General features: G+C 51.0%; 1 protein-coding gene across 3 annotated transcripts in view; it reads left to right on the top strand.

Annotated features, from left to right (window-relative positions):
• The window catches only part of DNAI3 (dynein axonemal intermediate chain 3), a 958,656-nt gene that overhangs the window by 495,286 nt on the left and 436,575 nt on the right, over positions 1-26,795 (top strand). For all 3 annotated transcript variants that reach the window (XR_014960642.1, XM_085602077.1, XM_085602078.1), the window contains one exon: positions 12,279-12,352. Coding sequence is in view for 2 of the 3 variants with exons in the window: in XM_085602077.1 (XP_085458203.1) it covers positions 12,279-12,352 (74 nt within the window). In the remaining variant the exon portion in view is untranslated. The remainder of the gene's footprint in view (positions 1-12,278; positions 12,353-26,795) is intronic.

The following is a 26,795-nucleotide window of genomic DNA, read 5'->3' as shown; positions in this document are numbered from 1 at the left end:
GGCTGGCAGGTGACACTCCTACCAAGACCCAGCTACACACGGAGATTGTGAACCTCCACATGCCATGGCTGTGTCCCAGTGTAAGTGAACAGCCAGACGCAAGACAGGAGTGACATACATCCACACATCAGCAGAAGTAGGATGTCGATTGCAGAGACTGGTAGCGGAACACTAGTCCAGTGACGCTCATCCCAAGTGTGCAGTACGACATGCACACATGTCAAAGGAGTCAAGGGCATGCCTGGCACACATTGCACCATCACACATTACATGTGTACACATCTCATCATACATCTGGTGCCTTCTCGACTCAGGAGTAATGTGCCACATCACAGCCTTTCACACCTGTGCCCCACACATGTAGTACTGCACAGACAATGCCTTGATGTCCATCCATGGACAAGTTTGTCAGCCCTATTCCTTCCTGTGTGCTGCCTGTCACCACTGTGATGTGTGAAAAGCACCGTATTTTCGCAAAAAGGGCCTGTGTACGTTCCAGTATCACTATGGGAGTGCTGCCGTATGTGTACCCCTAGGGATAGTGAGCGTACGCACGCGTGTACGCTCCGTACCACTATGGTTGTTCTCGCGTATGCGTACTCATAGTGATAGTGAGCGTACACGCGTGTGTACGGTCCGTACCACCATGAGTACGCATACGCGAGAACACCCATAGTGAGACGGAGCGTACAGGCGTGTGTACGCTCCGTACCACTATGGGTGTTCTCGCGTATGCGTACTCATGGTGATAGTGAGCGTACACGCGTGTGTATGGTCCATACCACCATGAGTACGCATACACGAGAACACCCATAGTGGTACGGAGCGTACACACGCCTGTACGGCCCGTCTCACTATGGGTGTTCTCGCGTATGCGTACTCATAGTGATAGTGAGCGTACAGGCGTGTGTACGGTCCGTACCACCATGAGTACGCATACGCGAGAACACCCATAGTGAGACGGTGCGTACAGGCGTGTGTACGCTCCGTACCACTATGGGTGTTCTCGCGTATGCGTACTTATGGTGATAGTGAGCGTACACGCGTGTGTACGGTCCGTACCACCATGAGTACGCATACGCGAGAACACCCATAGTGGTACGGAGCGTACACACGCCTGTACGGCCCGTCTCACTATGGGTGTTCTCGCGTATGCGTACTCATAGTGATAGTGAGCGTACAGGCGTGTGTACGGTCCGTACCACCATGAGTACGCATACGCGAGAACACCCATAGTGAGACGGGCCGTACAGGCGTGTGTACGCTCCGTACCACTATGGGTGTTCTCGCGTATGCGTACTCATGGTGGTATGGACCGTACGCACGCGTGTACGCTCACTATCACCATGAGTACGCATACGCGAGAACACCCATAGTGGTACGGAGCGTACACACGCCTGTACGCTCCGTCTCACTATGGGTGTTCTCGCGTATGCGTACTCGTGGTGGTAGTGAGCGTACACGCGTGTGTACGGTCCGTACCACCATGAGTACGCATACGCGAGAACACCCATAGTGGTATGGAGCGTACACACGCCTGTACGCTCCGTCTCACTATGGGTGTTCTCGCGTATGCGTACTCATGGTGGTAGTGAGCGTACACGCGTGTGTACGGTCCGTACCACCATGAGTACGCATACGCAAGAACACCCATAGTGGTACGGAGCGTACACACGTCTGTACGGCCCGTCTCACTATGGGTGTTCTCGCGTATGCGTACTCATAGTGATAGTGAGCGCACAGGCGTTTGTACGGTCCGTACCACCATGAGTACGCATACGCGAGAACACCCATAGTGGTACGGAGCGTACACACGCCTGTACGGGCCGTTGCTATGCATTTGGGGAGCCCTAGGGCCCCGGAACGCACCGTACCTGTGTGTGAAGCTCCAAATTACATAGGGGACACATGAGGGACAAGTATAAAGGCCTACATGCATGCTGGTTGTCATGGAGACCAAGTTTAAAGTTTGAAATTATTCCGGAAGGTGCACAGCAGAAGTCAGTTGGGATGAATCTACTTTGTTGCAATGTGGTTCTGGGGTTGACATCATGCTCAAGAAAAAAAAAAATTAAGAACCCACTGACTGCTAGGTTTGAAGGGATTGGAGGAAACATAGGATGCAAATGTGAGTGACCAATCACTCTGTACTCCTGTGCATGAAATAGCCCAGCAAGGCAGATAGAAGGCAGCCAGGTCCCATGAGGGAGCACTTGCCTGCACATCTTTGTATTCCACGACCCAGCTGCTGCTACTGATTCCCTGCAACCATGTCAAGGGCTGTGGAGAGGTCACAGCCATTCACCCTGGAGGAGAACCTGGCTTTGCTGGATGTGATCCTCCCACAGTACCCCATGCTGTATGGGCGAGCAGGTTATCAGGTGAGTGCAGAGTCCACTAGCACAGACTGTGTCCCTTTTTTGTGACTGTGACTTCTGCCATTGTGTCCAGGTGTAACACACATGCTATGTACTGTAGGGGGGGTCCCAGGGGGGGAATGCCTGATGTCTCCCAGCAGTGCCCAGAGACAGGAGGGGTGGGTGCAGAGTCCTCCCAGCAGTGCCCAGAGACAGGAGGGGTGGGTGCAGAGTCCTCCCAGCAGTGCCCAGAGACAGGAGGGGTGGGTGCCTATCACTCCCAGCAGTGCCCAGAGACAGGAGGGGTGTGTGCAGAGTCCTCCCAGCAGTGCCCAGAGACAGGAGGGGTGGGTGCCTATCACTCCCAGCAGTGCCCAGAAACAGGAGGGGTGTCTGCAGAGTCCTCCCAGCAGTGCCCAGAGACAGGAGGGGTGTGTGCAGAGTCCTCCCAGCAGTGCCCAGAGACAGGAGGGTGTGTGCAGAGTCCTCCCAGCAGTGCCCAGAGACAGGAGGGGTGGGTGCAGAGTCCTCCCAGCAGTGCCCAGAGACAGGAGGGGTGGGTGCAGAGTCCTCCCAGCAGTACCCAGAGACAGGAGGGGTGGGTGCAGAGTCCTCCCAGCAGTCCCAGAGACAGGAGGGGTGGGTGCAGAGTCCTCCCAGCAGTGCCCAGAGACAGGAGGGGTGTGTGCAGAGTCCTCCCAGCAGTGCCCAGAGACAGGAGGGGTGGGTGCCTATCACTCCCAGCAGTGCCCAGACATGAGAGGGGTGTGTGCAGAGTCCTCCCAGCAGTGCCCAGACGCAGGAGGGGTGGGTGTGATGCACAGTGTGAGCCTTGATCATTGATTGTGTCTTTGCCCTCATTCCACCTGTGTACTTTCACTGGCACGTACTGCTTTTGCCCTTCCCCAGAGGAGAATGTCCCTATGGCAAAGGTGCAATGCGTTGGCTGCATGACATGCCTTGTTGTAACCAGCTAATTTCTTCTCATATGTATCTCTGTGACATGTTGCAGGTGTATTGATGTAGTGTCACTTGTTCATCCTCACAGGTAGGCACCTCTGCCAAGGAGCAGATATGGCTGACCGCCGTCAGCGCCGTGAGGAGTGCGGATGGTCGGAAGCGGCGCCTGTCCCAGGTGAGGAAACGCTGTCAGGATATCCGGTGCTGGACGCGGAGGATCGCACGGGTCCTGCTGGGGGACTCACCTGAGAGCCATAAGAACCGCGGGCGCCGCCGTCTCTCCCACATCCACAAGCGTGTGCTGGCGGTGGTATTTCCAGACTTGGACAGGCGCTTACAGGCGATGCAGCAGCAGGAAGGGGGTAGGTACATGTGTGTTTGTTGTGTTTCACCAGCATTTGTAAGTGCACTGTTCCATGGATACACTGCCAGGGTTTAATGGTGCTGTGCAGATCCTGTTACCCACAGTATTGCAGTGCTCTCCTGCCTCCCTTCCCCTCCTTGCAATGTGTTCCCTGGTCTGTGTGTAGTCACTCCGTCACAAGGTTATGTAGCCTGGCACCTTCTCCACGTGTACTATGCCTGCAGCATCATGTGTGGGGGTGGTGTGTAACAGGTTTTGGGACCTTGCCTGTGCCCTTTCCAGTTCTGGACTTGTGGGTTCCATGTCAGTTGGCACTAATGCTGAGTCCAGACATGGGAGTTAGTCTCTCAAGTGTGAGGCCTTACAGCACGCATGTCCTATGTGGTGGCCTGTGACATGATGTGCATGAGTGTGCGGTACGCATAGTGCAGGGATGGTAGCGTGTGTTGCAGTCATTCCCATTCAGGAGCATGGAGTTGTGTGGCCACTACTGTCCCCAGGGGCATATTTTCCTAGGTATCATGTGTGTAATCCGAAAATGTCGACAATCTCTGTGTCTACAGCATAGGTTGTGCTCAGTGCCATTGTCCCCTGGCCCAATGTATATTGACGTGAAATGTAGTACAAGTGTCCACTGTACAGCCTGACCTGATTTTCCTTGTTCATACTCACGGTGGCCATTGCCTGTGTGTCTTGTTACAATCATCTGATGATGCCCATTTGTACATGATTATTTGGACAGGCGCACCTTGGGTATTTTGTGTGCAATATTGAATTTTTGCATCCCATGCGTATTTCACCCAGACTAAGAGATGTAAGTGCTTCCTGTGTCTCCAAAGAATTGTCTCATGTAGGGGGTGGGTGGTGCGGGCATGGCCTACATGTCAAAACCAGAAATCTCCTTGCTAGGACTGGCCAGTGTGTCATGTTTGTCTGGACATACACTCAAGGTGCAGTGAGCCAGTCAGGGTGGGCATGTTTTCAGTATTACCTATGCTGCATGTGCCTCTAGTTCCTGGCTATGGTCCCTGCTCATCCCTATTTCCTGCCACGCTGTGTGGTGCAGATGCAGTGCTGGATTGTCCCCAGGGCCTTGCTCCTCAGTCAAAATTCCATTTCATCTCATTTGCTATTGTGTCATGCTCTCCATAGTTTTTCAGTGGCATGGTGGGTCAAACAACTGTGTCTTGCATGCCCTACATCTGTACCTTGTTTTGTAGATATAACTCTTCTTTTGTTTCAGGCTATGCACTGTAACTTATGTAGATTGGACTCATGTGACATATGTATACAGGTGTATGATTAATTTCTGTCTCTTCACCCTGCCCACAGCATCGTCGGGGGACACGGAGGGAGACATGGGCACAGACGGAGCAGAGGGACCGAGCACCAGTGCCAGCGGTGACATCGTGGCTGGCACATCGAGTGGGACTGAGGTGGAGGAGAGTGAAGCCGGGGACCCGTCGACTGGCACAACAGAGTATGAAGCTGACGGGTCCGAGGATGATCTCTCCGAGTGGGCGGAAGCTGCACCACCATCTGACAGCAGCACTACATCTCGCCCCGCCCCCTCCATTGCCATCAGCCGCCTCCCACTTGCTCGTGTCCCTTCCCAGCGTGCCCAGTCACCGCATGTCTCCTTCATGCCAGGCACCGCACCCCCTGCCCCTGTCTCCACTGCTGCCACCAATGCCGAGTCTGTGGACATCCAGGGGCAGTTGCAGATTGGTCAGGCTGCGATCCTTAATGTCCTCCATGGCCACAGCCAGGTCCTCAACAACATGGAGGCATACTTGGAGGGCATTCACTCATCGCAGGCTGACCAACGCAGCTTGCTGAGTTCGATAGACTCGACACTGACTGCAGCAGTGGGTCTCCTGCAGTGCTTCATCCAACCCCCTACCCCTGCCCCATCCACAGTTCCCACTCCCATGCCTGTCCCACGTACACCCAGACGTCAGCATGCACCCACCACAACAGACACAGGCACCACACCAGCAGGGAAGGTCCGCCGCACACCTCCTGACACGCACACACAGGGTGAAGTAGGCACACCCACTGGGTCGGGGGGCAAACGTGTGACACGCAGCCAGAGTGGGAGTCCGCATTCCACCAAATCCACTCCCTCCAAATCCCCTCCCCTCAGCTCTCCTGGCCACATCTCCCCCAAAGACTCCTTCATGGCCGCTCTGTCCCTGAGCCCCACAGTGACACCACCCCGCAAGCGGTCAAGGAAGTCCCCGGTCAGGGTGGTTGAGTCCCCCCCCTGTCCACAGCCTCCCCCAGTGGCGCTGCGACCCATCCCTCTGACCCCCTCCCTCCTTGGGGCCTGTGGTTCCTTCGGGTGCAGGGGATTCCCTGGAGGACCTTGCTAAGGTGTGCAGCGAGATCCTGGCCTCCGCCTTTGGCCCTGCCCCACCCCCTGTGGTGGAGTCCTCCATCCCTGCACCCACGTCGCCTACCCTTCACCCTCCTGTCCCTGCGGTGCCTGGTCCTTCCCCCCCCACATGATGCCCTCACCCCTGTGGAAGACGACGGAATCTAACTGTGCAGGCAAGCTAGGGGACACGCATCCCACTGTGTCCCCCATCCAGCTATGACTTCTGGACTGCCCTATGGGCTTTGTAAATATTGAACTTCCTACAAACAAGATTTTTTGTATCATGCTGAATAAAGCAATTTATTTTTTTCCCTTGGAACACTACTGCTTTGCTGGTATTGCTGTTGGTGGGGCTGCTACATGGTTGTGGGTGGTGTTCATGTGTTGGGTGTGTGGGAAATGTAGTAGTGTGCTGGTCATAGGGGGGACCCTGGTATCTGTGTGCCATCACACGGTGTTAGCTAGGTTTCTCTGTTCATGTAAGCAGTTGCTGCATGGTGAAATTGTCCCAAGGTGTATTCCTTCCTCTGTGTACCCTGCCATCTTCCCTGCAGGGTGTTCCCAATATTTAGCGCTGAGCTGTGTGTACATTAGCTGGGTGTGTGACGGACTCCTTCAACTTTGCACATGCATGCTGAGCGATGTCTCCACCTGCATCATTCGTGGCATCCTTGGTAGTCATTGTACTTGTGTATGTGGACTATTGACATGACTTCATGTGGACATGTTTTCTTTTTGGCGCTATGCATGCGTATACTCCCAGCCTCGCACACATGTGGTACATGTACTGCTGGGTCTTTGTGCACCTGACTGACATTTGTGGGCATGGTATCTGTGGCTACTCCACCCTTTGCGTTCCATGGGCACTGCTGGGAGGACTCTGCACACACCCCTCCTGTGTCTGGGCACTGCTGGGAGGACTCTGCACACACCCCTCTCATGTCTGGGCACTGCTGGGAGTGTTAGGCACCCATCCCTCCTGTGTCTGGGCACTGCTGGGAGGACTCTGCACACACCCCTCCTGTCTCTGGGCACTGCTGGGAGTGTTAGGCACCCACCCCTCCTGTCTCTGGGCACTGCTGGGAGGACTCTGCACACACCCTCCTGTGTCTGGGCACTGCTGGGAGGACTCTGCACACACCCCTCCTGTGTCTGGGCACTGCTGGGAGGACTCTGCACACACCCCTCCTGTCTCTGGGCACTGCTGGGAGTGTTAGGCACCCACCCCTCCTGTCTCTGGGCACTGCTGGGAGTGTTAGGCACCCACCCCTCCTGTGTCTGGGCACTGCTGGGAGGACTCTGCACACACCCCTCCTGTCTCTGGGCACTGCTGGGAGTGTTAGGCACCCACCCCTCCTGTCTCTGGGCACTGCTGGGAGTGTTAGGCACCCACCCCTCCTGTGTCTGGGCACTGCTGGGAGGACTCTGCACACACCCCTCTCATGTCTGGGCACTGCTGGGAGTGTTAGGCACCCACCCCTCCTGTGTCTGGGCACTGCTGGGAGGACTCTGCACACACCCCTCCTGTCTCTGGGCACTGCTGGGAGTGTTAGGCACCCACCCCTCCTGTCTCTGGGCACTGCTGGGAGGACTCTGCACACACTCCTCCTGTGTCTGGGCACTGCTGGGAGGACTCTGCACACACCCCTCCTGTCTCTGGGTACTGCTGGGAGTCTTAGGCACCCACCCCTCCTGTCTCTGGGCACTGCTGGGAGTGTTAGGCACCCACCCCTCCTGTGTCTGGGCACTGCTGGGAGGACTCTGCACACACCCCTCCTGTGTCTGGGCACTGCTGGGAGGACTCTGCACACACCCCTCCTGTCTCTGGGCACTGCTGGGAGTGTTAGGCACCCACCCCTCCTGTCTCTGGGCACTGCTGGGAGTGTTAGGCACCCACCCCTCCTGTGTCTGGGCACTGCTGGGAGGGCTCTGCACACACCCCTCCTGTCTCTGGGCACTGCTGGGAGTGTTAGGCACCCACCCCTCCTGTCTCTGGGCACTGCTGGGAGGACTCTGCACACACCCCTCCTGTGTCTGGGCACTGCTGGGAGGACTCTGCACACACCCCTCCTGTGTCTGGGCACTGCTGGGAGGACTCTGCACACACCCCTCCTGTCTCTGGGCACTGCTGGGAGTGTTAGGCACCCACCCCTCCTGTCTCTGGGCACTGCTGGGAGGACTCTGCACACACCCCTCCTGTGTCTGGGCACTGCTGGGAGGACTCTGCACCCACCCCTCCTGTGTCTGGGCGCTGCTGGGAGGACTCTGCACACACCCCTCCTGTCTCTGGGCACTGCTGGGAGTGTTAGGCACCCACCCCTCCTGTCTCTGGGCACTGCTGGGAGTGTTAGGCACCCACCCCTCCTGTGTCTGGGCACTGCTGGGAGGACTCTGCACACACCCCTCCTGTCTCTGGGCACTGCTGGGAGGACTCTGCACACACCCCTCTCATGTCTGGACACTGCTGGGAGTGTTAGGCACCCACCCCTCCTGTGTCTGGGCACTGCTGGGAGGACTCTGCACACACCCCTCCTGTCTCTGGGCACTGCTGGGAGTGTTAGGCACCCACCCCTCCTGTCTCTGGGCACTGCTGGGAGGACTCTGCACACACCCCTCCTGTGTCTGGGCACTGCTGGGAGGACTCTGCACACACCCCTCCTGTGTCTGGGCACTGCTGGGAGGACTCTGCACACACCCCTCCTGTCTCTGGGCACTGCTGGGAGTGTTAGGCACCCACCCCTCCTGTCTCTGGGCACTGCTGGGAGTGTTAGGCACCCACCCCTCCTGTGTCTGGGCACTGCTGGGAGGACTCTGCACACACCCCTCCTATGTCTGGGCACTGCTGGGAGGACTCTGCACACACCCCTCCTGTCTCTGGGCACTGCTGGGAGTGTTAGGCACCCACCCCTCCTGTCTCTGGGCACTGCTGAAAGTGTTAGGCACCCACCCCTCCTGTGTCTGGGCACTGCTGGGAGGACTCTGCACACACCCCTCCTGTCTCTGGGCACTGCTGGGAGTGTTAGGCACCCACCCCTCCTGTCTCTGGGCACTGCTGGGAGGACTCTGCACACACCCCTCCTGTCTCTGGGCACTGCTGGGAGGACTCTGCACACACCCCTCCTGTTTCACAATATGTACGCTTAGAACATACACGTGTGTGGGTGCACTCCATGCATACGAGGTGGGGGTACGTGTCGTACTTACACTGTTGGGGTGGGGGTACGCTCCATGCATATGCGGGTGAGGGTACGGGTCGTACTTACACTGTTGTGGGGGCGTGCTCCATACGTACGCGGGTGTTGGTACGTGTCGTACGTACACTGTTGGCATGGGGTGTACGCTCCTTGCATACGCGGGTGAGGGTACGGGTCGTACTTACACTGTTGGGGGGGTACGCTCCATACGTACGCGGGTGGGGGTACGTGTCGTACTTACACTGTTGGGGTGGGGGGTACGCTCCATGCATACGCGGGTGGGGGTACGTGTCGTACTTACACTGTTGGGGTGGGGGGTACGCTCCATGCATACGCGGGTGGGGGTACGTGTCGTACTTACACTGTTGGGGTGGGGGGTACGCTCCATGCATACGCGGGTGGGGGTACGTGTCGTACGTACACTGTTGGCATGGGGGGTACGCTCCTTGCATACGCGGGTGAGGGTACGGGTCGTACTTACACTGTTGGGGTGGGGGGTACGCTCCATGCATACGTGGGTGGGGGTACTTGTCGTACTTACACTGTTGGGGTGGGGGGTACGCTCCATGCGTACGCGGGTGGGGGTACGTGTCGTACGTACACTGTTGGCATGGGGGGTACGCTCCATGCATACACGGGTGAGGGTACGGGTCGTACTTACACTGTTGGGGTGGGGGGTACGCTCCATGCATACGCGGGTGGGGGTACGTGTTGTACTTACACTGTTGGGGGGTACGCTCCATGCGTACGCGGGTGGGGGTACGGTCCGTACATATCCGTACCCACGCTGTGGAATACTTGTGCGGGCCGTCCCCAGGCCTTTGCCACGTGGGTACGAGCCGTTCCGCCATTGTTGGGGTGACATAGGTGTGGGCGTGGTACGACTCGTACCCACGCTCTTAAGGCGTGGGTACGGGACGTACCTGTATGGTTGTGTTGCCGGTTCGCGTCGTCAAGAACTTCCGTTGTGGCGGTCGCTGTCTTAGCTGGACACGCCCCCACCCCCTCGTAGTGACCAGGGCCTGAGGGTCAGGTATGTCCAGGGCATGTGTGCTGTGTGACTTTGGTGGGGGTTTTGTGGCCTGCCCTGGTCCTGCCACCCCCCCCCTTTCCCCCCTCCCTTTGTTGTTCTGACCTTCTGCGGCGTCTGCGTCGTAACCTGTAGAGGAGGTCGACTGCTATGAGGGCCGGGATGACACGTAGGTTCGGGTCCATGTCTGTCCGTCGCGTACAGGTACTCCTTGTTCACGTCGTCCTGTCTGTCCGTCGCGTACCGGTACTCCTTGTTCGCGTCGTCCTGATTTCCCGGCAGTTTTTGGCAGCCGGAAAATATTCACCGTGCGGGATGACGTCGGTGCGAATCGTAATTCCTGGTTCGTGAATGGCAGGCTGCGTGCGTCCCGACGTCACGTCGGCGCTTTCCCGGATCGCATTTGTACGTTTATTTTCGTCGGTCGGGGTTTTGTACGATTCGTACGGAAATGGTGTTTCCGTGCGAATCGTAATTCCATGTTTGTATATTTTGACGACCGGGTACGCGTCGGACGGAGAATATGCTCCGTCCGACGGTTCGTACCCGGTTTTTACAGGATCGTGATCGCCACCTTAGTACACTGTGCAAAATGTTGTTGTTTGTTGTTTTCCGGTCGGTGGCAGCTCTGGGTGGATAGAATCAACAATGATAACAAGACCAGGGTTAAGGCACAGAACGTATGAGTCAAGTTTATTATATAAACTGCACTAAGCCTTTGTTTGGGCAGAGGAGCAGCTCAATCGATTGCTCAAGGTTGACCAAACCCTGAATTCTAACCCAGCTGAATTCTAGCACCATCATGAGAAGGACAGCAGCCTGTTACAAGACTGGCAACCAGATGACACACTCCTTCAGGTAAATAGGGAATTAGACCACTCTAAGTTATTCTGGCAGAGTCGTATACCCTATGCCTATTAGGATAGGAAGCGCTAGGTTGGAGTACAATTATATGTATTAATATATTCAATGTAATAGCACAATGGTCCTATTGTTTACATTCTTCATCATCCTTGTAATTCTGGTTACACTATTTTGTTTCCTTCTATTAATCATTGCAGCGTATGTATGTTTGACAAGAGTCCAAATGCTTCAATAAATATTTAAAATGCCAATGTATGTACTTCTTGTATCTCCCTTTGGGCATGCCTGAGTTACTAATGAAACGGTCAAATTTGTTTCCATGATTTCCATCGGGAAATATGGGTTGTCTTGTTCTAAGGTTGCAGACACCATGCAGTATCAAGTTAGGGGTCTGGCTGGCACACTGTGTGCTAGCCAGGAATTAAGTCACCATATTCTGATGGTATGAGTGGACTCAGTTCCACATAGTTTAGAAGCTTATGTTGCCTAAACACACAATCTTACTGAGAAAGTAGGAACTGTACAACATTATGTGATGAAGGAGGGACACATACGCTGATGAGTGAAATGGGAACCCAGATTGTATACGTGAGAATGGCAATGGAAAGAGGATGTACTGTTCTTTTGTTGTATGCTGTTGTACTTATGCAATGATTTTAAAATTAATAAAAGATAGTTAGGAGAAAAACAGAAAGTACCTGAGAGGGAGTTAAGGTTTGTCAGACTTGGCATGCATACTCCCCATCTTTGAATGAGGCATTCCCGGCTGTCAATTTAAAAGTGAATCTCATTTTTTATCCCCACTGCTGTTATGGGTCTTTTAAAAGTCTCCATCAATTTACTTTGGGATTCCTTGGAAGATGGGGCCCTAGGAAATTGCCCATACCCTAAAACGGCTCTGGTTCATGTACAAATGTATTAAAACCACCGAAACAGACCAGAAGGAAATCTGAATGTTAACCTACAGTGCAAAGTTTATTTAATGCCCTGGTTTTGACAGACAAAAGGCATGCTTATGTATCACATTTTTGAGTTCTATACTTTAAGTTTATCGACCCATGGGACTGTATTTCATTTTTCGGATTAGCAGCAATTCTAGAAAGGTTTTCTCTTTTCTTTTGTTTTTCAGGTTACCAAAGCCGGAGTGCCATGTGAAAATAAACAGGAACTTTGTCTTCAACTTGTAACTTGTTCTCCTGACTGGTATTATGAGCTTAAACAATTATTAAGAAAATCTTGTGTAGAATAAGTTGCTGACTATGCCTAACAATCATTCAAGTAACTCTGGCAGCAAAAAAGCATGCTAAAATCTCACCTTTACCATGTCAGAAAAATTTGGTGGAGTAAGTAATTGTGATCGGTCCTCACACCGGGATTGACCACTTGGTGGTTTGCAGAGGCATTTTCCGTTTTACCACGTTTTACTGATATTTTCACTTCAAGGCTTTCGGTCTCACATAAAGATCCTGGTTATGAGTCAGGCAGAGTTGAATTATTGTATGGAATTCTACTCCTCCTGATAAGTGGGACAGTGTTCCCGCCCTCAGCTTTTCTGGGTGTTGGAATACTGGAGCCGATTTTACTGGGTGCTAAAACCTCCCTGTAAACTCAATTTAGGCTTTGGCTCCTAAAGCAGCTGTGCCTCGCCCCTAACCTCCCTGATTTTTTAGGTCGAGCATTCGAGACCTATTGTAATTTTTTTATGTTGGGTTAAAGCCATCCCCCAGCTTTTGATTTGTTCGCTTGCGTGCCCTTTGAAAATCCATGCTTGCCAGTGGTCAGTCCTGCCTCTTTGTCCTTCCTTTCTCTCTTCTGTTCCTCATATGCAGCAGGGACTAAGTACTTTCTCATCACACTACAGTTCTTTGTTTGTTTTCTGGGGGACTACTTTTTTTCTTGGTTTCCTTCTCTGTTTCTGTTTGCCTGTGTATAGTTTCGGCACCATATCTGATTACATTTAAATATAGATTTCCTCCCTGCCTCCCACCTAGTGGGGATGCGTCTTTCGCCATGCCTCCTTCTTCATTGGTTATATTTTATAGGCTTTAGCAATTTTTGATGTTGACTGTCATTTGGGCTTTGTTTATATGAGGATTAGGCTTGTTTTAGACTGTGAGCACTATTTTCCTTAATTAGGTTCTCCTACTGCGTTCTCTACTAGCCCCTTCCTCCCATTGTCTGTGCCTTTCCCCCCTTTTTAATCTGAGGATGTGTGAGGTCGTACAAACATAGTTTTTCAAAGCTGTTCTCCACTTTGGTTAATAACACGTAATGCAGCCTTAATTCAGAATACAACACAACCAACGTGTACCCGATAGGCACAATGTTCCTGCAAGATTACAAATATGTATGTTTGTTACTCGCTTCTTTGCTGCAAGCGCTATCTCTAGTGCAGTTAATATTCACTGAGATCGTGCCACCTCTGCCTTGAGTATCCCTTTCCCAATCCAAAATGGTGACTGAAAGTTAATGGCAAGAAGTTGTTTACACCAGGGCACCGTGGCGTGTTCCATGAGAGGGGAAGGTGTGGTAAGGGCAGGCGCGAGACGGCGCGTGCCGTGTCTGTAGAGGGATGCAGAACAAATCAAAACATTCACCCCCAGTCAAGAGATCTGGGTTAAATCCATCATTCTTTTGCTCACCATGCCACCCCAATTTAGGCCTGGCCATATGCAAATCAGTCTTGACTCTGTGCCTCATGGGAACAGTCCAGCCCAAACTGCCAAGCCAGGTCCTCCCTGGACCGGAAACAAGCATCCTAGGACCGGTTTCGGGGTTTCACCCCTCTTCAGCCAGGATAGCTTGATTCCAGTGGCACAGTGAGTCCGGGACCCACGTCTGGGCATACCCAGCGCACTTACGGCGAGAAAGCAAAAGACACACAATTGATGGATGGAATACAGAACAAATCAAAACATTTACCCCCAGTCAAGAGATCTGGGTTAAATCCATCATTCTTTTGCTCACCATGCCACCCCAGTTTAGACCTGGCCATATGCAAAGCAGTCTTCATCCTGTGCCTCATGGGAACAGTCCAGCCCGAACTGCCAAGCCAGGTCCTCCCTGGACCGGAAACAAGCATCCTAGGACCGGTTGCATTTGTCACCCCAAGTGGGATGGTTATGCCACTGGAATCAAGCTATCCTGGCTGAAGAGGGGTGAAACCCCGAAACCGGTCCTAGGATGCTTGTTTCCAGTCCAGAGAGGACCTGGCCTGGCAGTTCGGGCTGGACTTTTCCCATTGGGCACAGGGTCAAGACTGATTTGCTTGTGGCTGGGTCCAAACTGGAACGGCATGGTGAGCAAAAAAACGATGGATTTAGGCCCAGATCTCTGTACTGGGGTGAATGTATGACATTGTTCTGCATTCTGTCCATCAACAGTTCTTTTTGCATTTGTCAACCCGAGTGGGACGGGTATGCTCAGACCTGAGTCCCGTCCTCTCCATGCCACTGGAATCAAGCTATCCTGGCTGAAGAGGGGTGAATCCCTGAAACCGGTCCTAGGATGCTTGTTTCCAGTCCAGAGAGGACCTGGCCTGGCAGTTCAGGCTGGACTGTTCCCATTGGGCACAGGTTCAAGACTGATTTGCATATGGCTGGGTCCAAACTGGAATGGCATGGTGAGCAAAAAAACGATGGATTTAGGCCCAGATCTCTGTACTGGGGTGAATGTATGACATTGTTCTGCATTCTGTCCATCAATAGTTCTTTTTGCATGTGTCTGTAGAGGGTGTGCGTGCTGTGCCTGGAGAGGGTGCGCATGCCATGCCTGGAGAGGAGCAGGGCACGCAAGAAAGGGAACATGCACTTCTCCATCCCGGAGACCGAGAGTCCGAGACCTATAGCGGGGAGGGTGGCACCACCTACGTGGTGAGTAATTGGGTGCCCATTGCCTCTCACCCCTCTTCTTACTCCATTCCTGTCCTCACTATACCTTCATGCCCTTATCACCCGACCCATCTCTGGCTGAGCCCCTGTCTGTCCCCCTCAACCCGCGGATGTTGTCACCCTTTCCTGTCTCCTCCTCTGCAAAGTTAGCAGTCCTCCTTTTTATTATGCTGTATCTCTCGTGCCCGTCATCCCTCTTCTTAGTCCCTCCACCATCCTGCCTGTACATTAGCATTCTCTTGTCTGTACCCCTCCCCTCTGCCGGGTCAGTCTCCCTCTCTGCCCCGCTGTCTGTACTCTTACCCTCCACATGCCTCCAACCCCCTGTACCCCCCCACAACAGCTCTCCTTTATCGGCTGGCATTTGTTTGCAAGGGCCCTCAGGTGCCCTTGTTGCACCTCTTCTACTGCCTGTGCCACCCCTTCCCTTTAGGTACTGTAGCCCCATCTCTCTATAGCCGCTGCTGCTGGTGCCACCAGTACTCTTAATGCCGCCCTAGTATTTGCACCATCTCCTGACTGCACTATTACAAGTATTGCACTCTCCTACCGGTCTATTGGATCTTCCTACCCGCCACCTTGCACCAACCTGCTTTGTCCCTTACTCTCCATCTGGCCTCTCCCACTTTTCTCACTTCCTGTGACATTCTGTTCTGCACCTTCCCCTTCGCTTTTGATCCTGGATCACTGCCACCTCCAGCCTGTCCGATCCCCAAAGACTGCATTGCTTCGTGTTCTCCTAACTGTCTAACAGCTCTGCGGTCCTGCTCTTTGTACCTACCTCACTCTTGTCCATACAGCCCTCCTTTGCCAAATCACTCTGCTTCTGTGTGTCCCTCTGCATCTATCATCTCTCGTCACCTTCCTGCCTATACCGCCACCCCCACCTGACTCCCTGTACATGACCAGCTCCTGTAACACCATTCTGCTGGTCCATACCACCTCTCTTGCCCATTTCACTCTGCTCAAACTGCCACCTCCACTCCTCTACCACCACTCTCCGTCCAGTCTGTGCCATTTATGTTCTCTCCTTAACACCCTCCTCGGAGTACCGCCACGCCATAGTGCTTGTGCCAGCCTTCATTCCCACTATATGCTTGTCTCTTGTGCCAGCCTTCATTCCCACTATGTGCTTCTAGCTCTTACTTTTTCCACCCTTCACTTCCACTATATGCCCCGTCTTTTACTTGTGTCTCCCTTCATTCCCACTGTATGCCCTTGTCTCTTCCTTGTGCCACCCTTCATTCCAGTATATGCCCCTGTCACTTCCTTGTGCCCCCCTTTATTCCCACTATATGCCCCTCTCTTCCTTGTGTCACACTTCATTCTAGTATATGCACCTGTCTCTTACTTGTGCCACCCTTCCTGCCCACTATATGCCCTTGTCTCTTCCTTGTGCCTGCCTTCATTCCCGCTGTATGTCCGTCTCTTCCTTGTGCCACTCTTCCTTCCAGTATATGCCCTTGTCTCTTCCTTTTACCTCCCTTCCTTCCCACTATATGTCCGACTCTTACTTGTGCCACCCTTCCTGGACATATGACCTTCGTTTACCCTGCCTGAACCATCCTGCAACCTGTCATTCCACCCAGCCAGCCGCCGTTCCCTCTGTGACCCTGCACCTATGCCTCGCATCAACTTTCAACAATCTCGACTGTCGCATTCGCTATACCACCGCCACCCTCTGCCATCCTCCCGCTTCCGGATGTTCACATTGTTTACATTTGTGTGCATCCTTACGTTGTCACACCTGCGCCCAGCTGCCAGTTTTCCCTCTGCAGAGACCCATTTTTGAACTAGCTCTGTTTTCGAAGGGCGGGGTTGTTTCATGTCGCTTGGTTGAAAACGTATCTAGCTATAAAACGAAATCCCAGTTTTTATTTGGAATAAATGCATATTTCGTGTGTTCCTGGCCACTTTAGATGGAGTTTTGCAGTAGCCCCAGCCGCTGAGAAATGGCGTGCTTGTGGGTTTAGGGAAGTTGAACAGTGATTCGTTTGGACTACTTGTGTGCTCTCATCCGTTTTATTTTTTATAAATTAATGTGTGTTTTGCAAAGGTTCCATACACTTGCTACTTGAACTGTTATCATGTCTTCAAATCTTGACTAAGGAAAAAACATCACCAATTACTGGGTTTTACAACAGTGAACGTTTGTAAGCTCTGTTGGTACCTGCATTAGTCACAGAAAGTTAATTTTGTCTTCTACACAGTGCCATTTCAAAATCATCCTGGCTTCATTTCTCTTTAATGTGTTTTCAGGGTTACCATCTCTTCTTCTCTGGATCAAATGTTCAAGGACACGGCGCTTTAGGTCCCTCTTAGAGTTGTGGTTGTTTAATAAGTGGGTTACCATGGGAGCAGGCTTGTATTTGCATCTGAGTTTAGATTTGTGATGACCGATTGTTTTATTGATTGGGTTTTTCTTCCAAGAAGCCATCTCAGAATTTGTCAAAAAATCATGGCAAACATGCTAGTCCCACTTCGTAAGCCTACCCATTATATGACAATAGGACAAGTAAAAAACAGCTGGCATGCTGATGGCAGGTCCTGTTTTTCAGCACATCATTCACTTGGATTTGAAGCGCTTCTCAGTCCTTCACCATTGAAATTTCTGTGCTTTTGACAGCAACTGGGTCAAATGCCTCCTAAAGTTATAGGGGTTATCATGGAAATGCTTTTTTCTGCAGGGGCACCTCCAAACCTTTTGAAATCTACCTCCCATTTTTGCTGAATTCGTTTTTGTTGGCTTTAGAAATCTCAATACTTTACTACTGCTAACTAGTGCTAAAGTGCATATTTACCCATTTGAATTTTTAGCTACTTATAGGCATTGAGGCCAATATGATTGAATCAAAAGATCTTTATATGACAGACTAGCTAATCGTTCGTTGCTCCTTCTCTTATAATCTTTATGTTTTCAAATTGCCATTTCGAACTGGCAAGTTAACCTACTTGCCAGTGCCAAACCTTCCTTTTTAGGTCAAGCCTAGGAGGCGCACGAGCTGTCTCTCGACATGCGGCATTCACTCAGGGGGCTCACAGCTCACCTCCAGCTTCTCAATAGCTTTTATCAGTGCCCTTTAAAAAAAGTTGCTCCACAAAACAAAATACCATTCCACATAATTACACTCTATAACACACAATCCCACTTCACATAATTCCACTACACTCAATACCACATAATTACTATCCACATAATTCCACAGCACACCATACCACATAATTCCACTACAGAAATCCACTCCACACAATTCCACACCACACGATGCCGCAACTAACTAATATAATACAACCAACATAATACCACCAAACACCACATACACACACTCCATAACACATAGCGGAAATACATTGCCATTTATAATGTCAAGAGCTCTTACTCAAACAAATCCGAGACCTATTGCATTTTAATGCTTGTTTTGTTTTGCAGGAAGGACCATTTAGTGCTATATCCTGCAAGATCTTATCTCTTCCTGCTCTCCCTTATTCCCCAAACTCCCCTCCCTCCATCCTCACTCTAAACACAGCCCCCACATACATTTACTACCTTCTCTTCCAGGGGATCCTCATCAATAGTCATAAGCACTGAATATTCCCGCCCATGTGCGGGGACCCCGGAAATAATAAAATTATATATGTAAAAACATACATATATACAGCTCTGTATATGTATAAACATATATCATTTTTTCCAAGCAAATGCAGCTCCCATAAAAGGCTAGGCAATGTAAATATACACATCCAATAACACACACATATATATATATATATATAAAGGTATAACAATACCCCTAAATCTCTTTTTTTTTTTTTTTTTTTTTTAATGAGGTAAACACTCATGAGAAAGCAAAAAATAAAGAGAACAAACTGTGGAAAAACACAGATGTACAACACATTGCCAGCCTGCAGGCTGCATTGCAATATAATACCATAGAGACTAAAAAGCCCTGTACAGGTAAAAACTGGCACCGTGCCTTTAAGGCAGCCCTGACTTCCATATCCCATCATGCCTCAGGGGTGACAGTTAGGTCAGTTGTTCTTTCCGGCTCCTTCAGTCAGGACCCTGGAATTCAGCTCTCTTCTTTTTTGACTCTTTAGTCAAGAATTATTACAACTTTAAGATTTTTGGACTTCTTCTTATAACATCTGTGAGGAAGTTAGTATCCTGTGTTTTTCTGACTGATTTTTTTGCTGTTTTGTCAGAAAAATGCCTTCTTTATTTGTTCCATGTCCATCTTGTGGAAAAAAGAAGGCTGCTTCAGACACACATGAGGTGTGTATTATCTGTCTGCCGGACTCTCACTCTCCAGCAATATGCCATCATTGTGAAGACCTTTCCAAAAGGACTTTAAAGGAGAGGGAGAGGATTAGGCTGTATGGCCTAGCAGAACGGTCGACGTCGAAGCAGTTGGTCCCTGTTTGCTCCCCATCGACGTCGGGCTCGGCGTCGAAGACTCCAGCGGCGGGATCGTCGCTGAGAGGTGAGGAGTCAAGGGGAAGTCATGCAGCAAAGAGAAAATCGTCGTCGACTTTAGATTCAGCGTCGAAGCGGATGCGTTCGACGTCGAGAAGTACGTAGGCGATCTCCACCACAGTCGACGTCGAGACCAAGATCGCCGTCAAGATCAAGATCGCCGTCAAGGTCTAAAAGCTCGGCGTCGAGGACTCGGCGCCACAGTTCAACGTCGAAAAAGCATCTGTCGACGTCAAGAAAACATCGTTCGATGGCGAAGAGGCTTTCGACGTCGTCGGAGCATTCGACGTCGAGACAGAAGTCTCCGTCAGGAGTGACGTCGAGGCAGACGCCTCCGTCAGGGCCGACGTCGAGGCAGGAGCCTCCGTCGGAGTCGACGTCGAGGCAGGAGCCTCCGTCGGAGTCGACGTCGAGGCAGAGGCCTCCGTCGGAGTCGACGTCGAGGCAGAGGCCTCCGTCGGAGTCGACGTCGAGGCAGAGGCCTCCGTCGGAGTCGACGTCGAGGCAGGTGCCTCCGTCGGAGTCGACGTCGAGGCAGGTGCCTCCGTCCTCACAGGTCTCCAAAGCTTTGGTGAGGTACATGAAGCCTCCGTCGAAGATAATCTCGACGTCGAGACAAGAAGCTCGGAGCCTCGAAGATTCGAGTCAAAGATCTCCGGTGATAGGCCTATCACCGTCGAGGCAGCCCTCTGTTGAGGGTACGCAGGAGGTGTCACATGTTCGCCTCACGATTCGACCAGTCTCAAGGCGAAAATCTCCTCATAGACTGATATATACAACTCCTGAGTCACCGCGTCTCATATCTATCTCGCCTTCAGGATCAGAGGGCTCAGGTTCAAGATCCGAATCACCAGAGCTTGTGCATCAATCTCCAGTACCTGCAAGAGAAAGTTCGCAGGAGGAGGACAATGCGGTACCTCAAAGTCCCGTAAGGGAGATGCCTCAGGACCCTGCTATGCCAGACGCAATAAAGGCATCGCTAACAAGAATAAGGGGCGTGGTATTCCCAGCGACACCGATCAGACCAAGATCTCGAGAAAGAGAATCCCGAAGTCACTCTCGAGCACCAAGAAGGCGATCCAGGTCTTCCTCCCGCAGAAGAGAGTCGACCAGATCAGAGAAAAGGCGCCGTAGAACCCCTTCTACCTCCCCTTCTTCCAGATCATCCAAAAGGGATTATTCACCGACACTCTCGGAGACGCCACCCTCTCGGGTATCTCCGGTAGATGATATTTCTACGTTTCAGGAAGTGTTGTGTAGAGGAGCTACAAAATTAAATATCCCTATGCCGGTTCAGGAGACCACTTCATCCATAATCTTTGAAACTCTTCATGAACGCACAGTGTCAAGCCCGTTATTGCCATTAGTCCCCGGTTTGTTACAACCGGTAATGGATATCTTTCTCACACCAGCAACCACCAAGACGGCGCCGGCGAGAATTCTAAAAAAGTACCGTCCAGCTCCGGAGGATCCTCTATTCCTTAAATCAGATCCTCCACCGGACTCTGTCATCACCGCCGCTGCCAGGAAGACACATGCAGTAGCTGGGTCTTCAACGGTACCACCAGATAAGGACAGTAAGACACAAGACTCCTGGGGGAGGAAAGTTTGCGGCTCAGCATCCTCAAGCTTAAAGGTGGCGAGTGCCTCGGCGCTTCTGGGGCGCTATGATAGGTAATTATGGGACTCTCTGCAGAGGTTCATTGACAAAGTTCCATCAGAGGACAGACGGGACTTTGAAGAGATTTTGCATGAGGGGAGTCTGGTTTCTAACCAAATCATAAGTGCAGCGGCGGACGGGGCAACACTGGCAGCGCATGAATATGCACATGGAGTCACAGCCAGAAGATCATCCTGGCTTAGATTGACGGCCTTGAAACCGGAAGCGCAGGCAAGAATTTTAAATCTGCCTTTCTCCGGTAGTTCTCTTTTTGGGTCCCATGCAGACGAAGAAATGGCCCGTATGAAGGCAGAGCTGGAGACCATGAAAGCTGTCGGGCTTGAAAAGAGAAAAGAGTTTCGACGCCGCAAGGGAAATGACAGGCGCAGTTACCAACAGAGGGTTCAAACCCCTCATTGGCAAAAGAACCAGGACCAGCAAGGTCAAAAGAAACAGCAATACCAGTCCCGCAAGCCATCCAGGGGACGGGGTAACAACAGGCAGTCTAATGCTGGAAACAAAGCTCCGGGGAAGCAATGAGAAGCCGCTTCCTCCGATGCTGTCCACCGCTCCGGTGGGAGGAAGTGTTGCACATCATCTTCCAGAGTGGCAGTCCATCACAAAGGACAAGTGGGTACTGAATATACTGCGTCATGGGTACTCGCTTCGTTTCAGAAGTCACCCCCCATCGATTTCTCCTGTCAATTCATCCCAGCATCTAAAGCAGCTCAGAGAAGAGGTAGCGACGCTTCTACTCAAATCTGCAATAGAGAAAGTGCCCATAAACCAAAGAGGAAAGGGAGTTTACTCCAGATACTTTCTCATCCAAAAGAGGAGTGTGAAGGTAGAGTTCAGACCCATTTTAGACCTACGGATACTGAACAAACACATAAGAAAGGAAAAATTTCGCATGCTGGCGCTCCACCAAATATATCCTCTTCTCCGGATGGGCGATTGGATGTGTTCATTGGACCTTCAGGATGCATATTTCCATATTCCCATCCTAAGGAATCATCGAAAATTTCTCAGGTTTGTGGTAGGCAACTCTCACTATCAGTTCAAAGTCCTCCCATTTGGCCTGAAGTCAGCTCCTCGAGTATTCACAAAATGCGTGGCAGTAGTAGCGGCTGCTCTGAGGCGCGCAGGAGTCTTCGTCTATCCCTACCTAGACGACTGGCTAATAAAGGGCTCATCACCACAGAATGTGCGGTCACAGCTGTCGCTATGCCTGAACTTATGTTGCAAGTTGGGTCTCAGAGTGAATGCCAAAAAGTCCAATTTTACACCAACGCAGAGGATCCACTACCTGGGCGCAACTATAGACTCCGTAGTAGGAAAAGTGTTTCCTTCGGAGGAAAGACAGTCATCCATTATGCTAAAAGGCAGGCAGATTATAACCAACAATCTGTCGTCGGCAAGGCAAATCTCTTCTCTGCTAGGGGCCATGGCATCCTGCATCTTCCTAGTGCCCAATGCCAGGCTAAGGATGCGTCCTCTTCAGCAAGATCTCGAGGACAAATGGGATCAAAGGAACTCCCTGTGGGAAGAAAAGGTTTGCCTCTCCTCTGCAGCCAAACAGTCAGTCAAGTGGTGGCTGAAGCCAAGGAATCTACAAGTGGGGATCCCCTTCCATCAAGAGCCCCCAACTCAGACCTTAATCACCGACGCTTCCCTTCAGGGATGGGGTGCGCATTTTGGGACTCTGCAAACTCAGGGACAGTGGTCCAGCAGCGAGCAGTTGTACCACATCAACATGCTGGAGCTCAGGGCAGTCCACCTAGCCCTCAAAGCGTTCCTGCCTGCGATCACGACGAGTACCATTCTAGTGCAGACGGACAATACCACCACAATGTACTACCTGAACAAGCAGGGGGGTACTCGATCCAGAACGCTCTCGCTGGAAGCTTAGTCCCTGTGGCACTGGATCCTAGCAAGGAACATCTCATTGAAAGCGGTGCACCTACCAGGAGAACTCAACGTGCAAGCAGACTTACTCAGTCGGCATTTTCAAGAGCCAGAGGACTGGGTAATCAACGACGAGGTGTTAGAAGACATCTTCGGGGAATGGGGGCGTCCGCAAGTGGACCTCTTCGCGGACGAGCAAAACACAAAATGCCGAGGCTTCGCCTCAAGATACCATCGACCAGGATCCCTAGGGAATGCCCTTTTGATCAATTGGTCAATGACATTTGTGTACGCTTTTCCGCCTCTCCCACTAATCCCCAAGGTGGTGACCAAGTTGCAGAATTCATCTGCCAAGAAGATCCTCATAGCACCGGACTGGCCGAGGCAGTGGTGGTACACGGATCTCCTACACATGTCGATCCGACCCCACAAGCGGCTGCCGTGCAGGCCGGACTTGTTGTCCAAGATGCAGGGGAAGATTTACCATCCCAGCCTTCCCTCGCTGAGCTTAACAGCATGGCTCCTGAAGTCCTCCAGTATGGCCATCTGAACCTCCCTCAAGAGTGTATGTCCATACTGAAGGAAGCCAGGAGGCCTTCGACAAGACACTCCTACTTCTGTAAGTGGAAAAGATTTTATATATGGTGTGCTCAGCATCATTATGATCCCACTAAATGCCAGGAGGATGTAATTTTGCCCTATCTTCTACATTTAGCGAGGGCAGGGTTGAAATTTTCATCCATAAAGGTTCACCTAGCAGCCATAACAGCATACAGGCGTTCGCCTTCACAGCAGTCATTTTTTAAAGTGCAGGTAGTGAAGGATTTCTTGCAAGGACTCAAGAAAGTCTATCCCCCTGTTAGACCTCCCTCTCCTTCCTGGGAGCTAAACTTGGTTCTGTCGAAGCTCATGGGTTCTCCTTTTGAGCCTATTCATAAGGCTACCCTACAGCACCTCACATGGAAGACAGCATTTTTAATAGCCATCACTTCAGCACGGAGGGTCAGTGAGATACAGGCCCTCTGTTCTAAAGAGCCCTACACTATTTTTCATCTAAATAGGGTGGTGATGAGAACTCATCCTTCGTTCCTACCCAAGGTGGTATCGGAGTTTCATGTAAACCAAGCCATCTCCTTACCAACCTTTTTTCCCAACCCCTCCTCTCCGGCAGAGAGGGCGTTGCATTCTCTAGATGTCAAAAGGGTCCTAAAATTCTACCTAGATAGGACTAAGAATGTCAGGAAATCTGATCAATTGTTTGTGAACTATGGGGTTGTACGTATGGGTTTTGCTGCATCCAAACGTTCCATTGCTAGGTGGATTGTTTCAAGTATTACATTGGCCTACCAACTGGCTCAGAAACCATCGGGGGCGCGCCCTAAAGCGCATTCGACAAGAGGAAAAGCGGCTACCGCGGCTTTTCTCAATAATGTCCCACTCTCCGAGATCTGCAAGGCAGCCACTTGGAGATCTGTCCACACTTTTACCAGGCATTATTGTCTGGATTCGGACACCAGAGCAGACACGCAAGTAGGACAAGCCTCCTTGAGGAATCTGTTCCATACATAATCATTTTCATGATTCTCTTTCTCCATGGATGATACAACCTTAGTTTCATTTGCCTGCAGGTGGAAGGGGAGCTTGCTACTCTATTCAGTGCTTATGACTATTGATGAGGATCCCCTGGAAGAGAAGGGTAAGTTACTTACCTGTAATCCTAGTTCTCTTCCAGGGGTATCCTCATCAAAGTCATAAGCAACCCACCCACCTCCCCAGGCAAATGAGAAGAAGTGTATTATTCATTATGGAAAGGATATATCTTTGTGTTTAGGACTACGGTCCCGCAAAGAACAACTGACCTAACTGTCACCCCTGAGGCATGATGGGATATGGAAGTCAGGGCTGCCTTAAAGGCACGGTGCCAGTTTTTACCTGTACAGGGCTTTTTAGTCTCTATGGTATTATATTGCAATGCAGCCTGCAGGCTGGCAATGTGTTGTACATCTGTGTTTTTCCACAGTTTGTTCTCTTTATTTTTTGCTTTCTCATGAGTGTTTACCTCATTAAAAAAAAAAAAAAAAAAAAAAGAGATTTAGGGGTATTGTTATACCTTTATATATATATATATATATATGTGTGTTATTGGATGTGTATATTTACATTGCCTAGCCTTTTATGGGAGCTGCATTTGCTTGGAAAAAATGATATATGTTTATACATATACAGAGCTGTATATATGTATGTTTTTACATATATAATTTTATTATTTCCGGGGTCCCCGCACATGGGCGGGAATATTCAGTGCTTATGACTTTGATGAGGATACCCCTGGAAGAGAACTAGGATTACAGGTAAGTAACTTACCCTTCTCAAACAAGGTGGTAAATGTATGCGTTAAACTCAATGAGTTAGGAATTCGGTATCGTTTTATGTCCAGAAAATCTGGTTCTACATAACAATTCCCTATTCCATGGAGTCAAACTCATATTTGCATTGTAGTGGTGCTCTCTTACCACAAGGTAAATTACATTTCTATGTCAGGACCCGGAGGTGAGGATTATGCTCTTCTTTCGTCATTTATTTGCACAGCAGCCATATTAACTATCAACAACAACCAGAAGAAAAAACTCAATTTCCCATAACACCAGGGAAACAATGAAGTTCACAAACAAATAAGTCAATGTCCAATCAGGAACTGCCATGATGTATAGTCTGTGTGGTTCTTCATCTGTTGCCCTCTCTCTTTGCTGCTCACAGCCATGCCAGTTGAGTGTTGGGACTCTGATCTCTTTTTTGTTTTTGAACTTGTATTGTTGTATTGCCAATTTTATTTCAGGTCCGAGGTGCTCGCACTTTAATCCATCGTGGCCACGGGTATTCCACGCCTCACCTTCGCAGCCACATCTACATAGTCATTTCCCTCATCAGAGGGCCTCGGACCAGAGTGCACTTCTGTCTGCCAACCAATAGAGGATGTGTGCTCTTTCTGCATCTTTCTACAATGCTACCTGTTCTCATTGGGCCGTTGAGCGGAGTACCCGTCAGTTTCACATCTAGCTGAGCTCCTCTGCCAGCTGCATTTACGAGCCGAGTGCCCCTGCCTGCCTGGAGCGCGCACACCATACAGGCTAAGACAGCTTCAGGAGCAGAGACTCCTGCACACAAGGCAGACTTGCCCAGGCTACGTTGCATCATGTATGGGTCAGTTTGAAATAATTTCAGGGTGATTCGTCCTCCTGGTCTCCGCTACTGTTAGGACTTGCGTAGGATTAAAATCCTCCAGTTTGGGCAAAATACATATATATATTTGAACAAATTCGGACCTTCATGGTCTGTTGCCTACCAATCCTCACACCCATTACTTCCTTGGGCTGGCAGTCAGCCTCCTTTTCTAAAGGACTCACAAGGGCTGCTGCAGGGTATTGAACATTCCTGGGTCCCCCCCCCCCGCACAACCTAACTCCCTCTTACCTCCTGGATGGCCACAGTCCAGTTCATATATATTTCCAGACTGCCTATACCTGCCTCGCAAGCCCCATGGATGAGTATGGGGGAGTAGTACAAGGAGGAGGAGAGCGTAGAATACTTCTCCATCATAGATGACTTCTGCAATGCTGTAGATGCCTCCATAATTAAAGCGGTATCAGACGCAATGGCCCCTCTGGAGAAGAGACTATTGGAAATGGCACAAAGGTGCCTACAACCCCTCTCGCACAG

This window comes from Triturus cristatus, chromosome 4_2, assembly GCF_964204655.1.
Source record: "Triturus cristatus chromosome 4_2, aTriCri1.1, whole genome shotgun sequence".
NCBI lineage: Eukaryota > Metazoa > Chordata > Amphibia > Caudata > Salamandridae > Triturus > Triturus cristatus.
The sequence above is the reverse complement of the archived record's forward strand: the minus strand, read 5'-3'. Positions and strand labels throughout refer to the sequence as shown.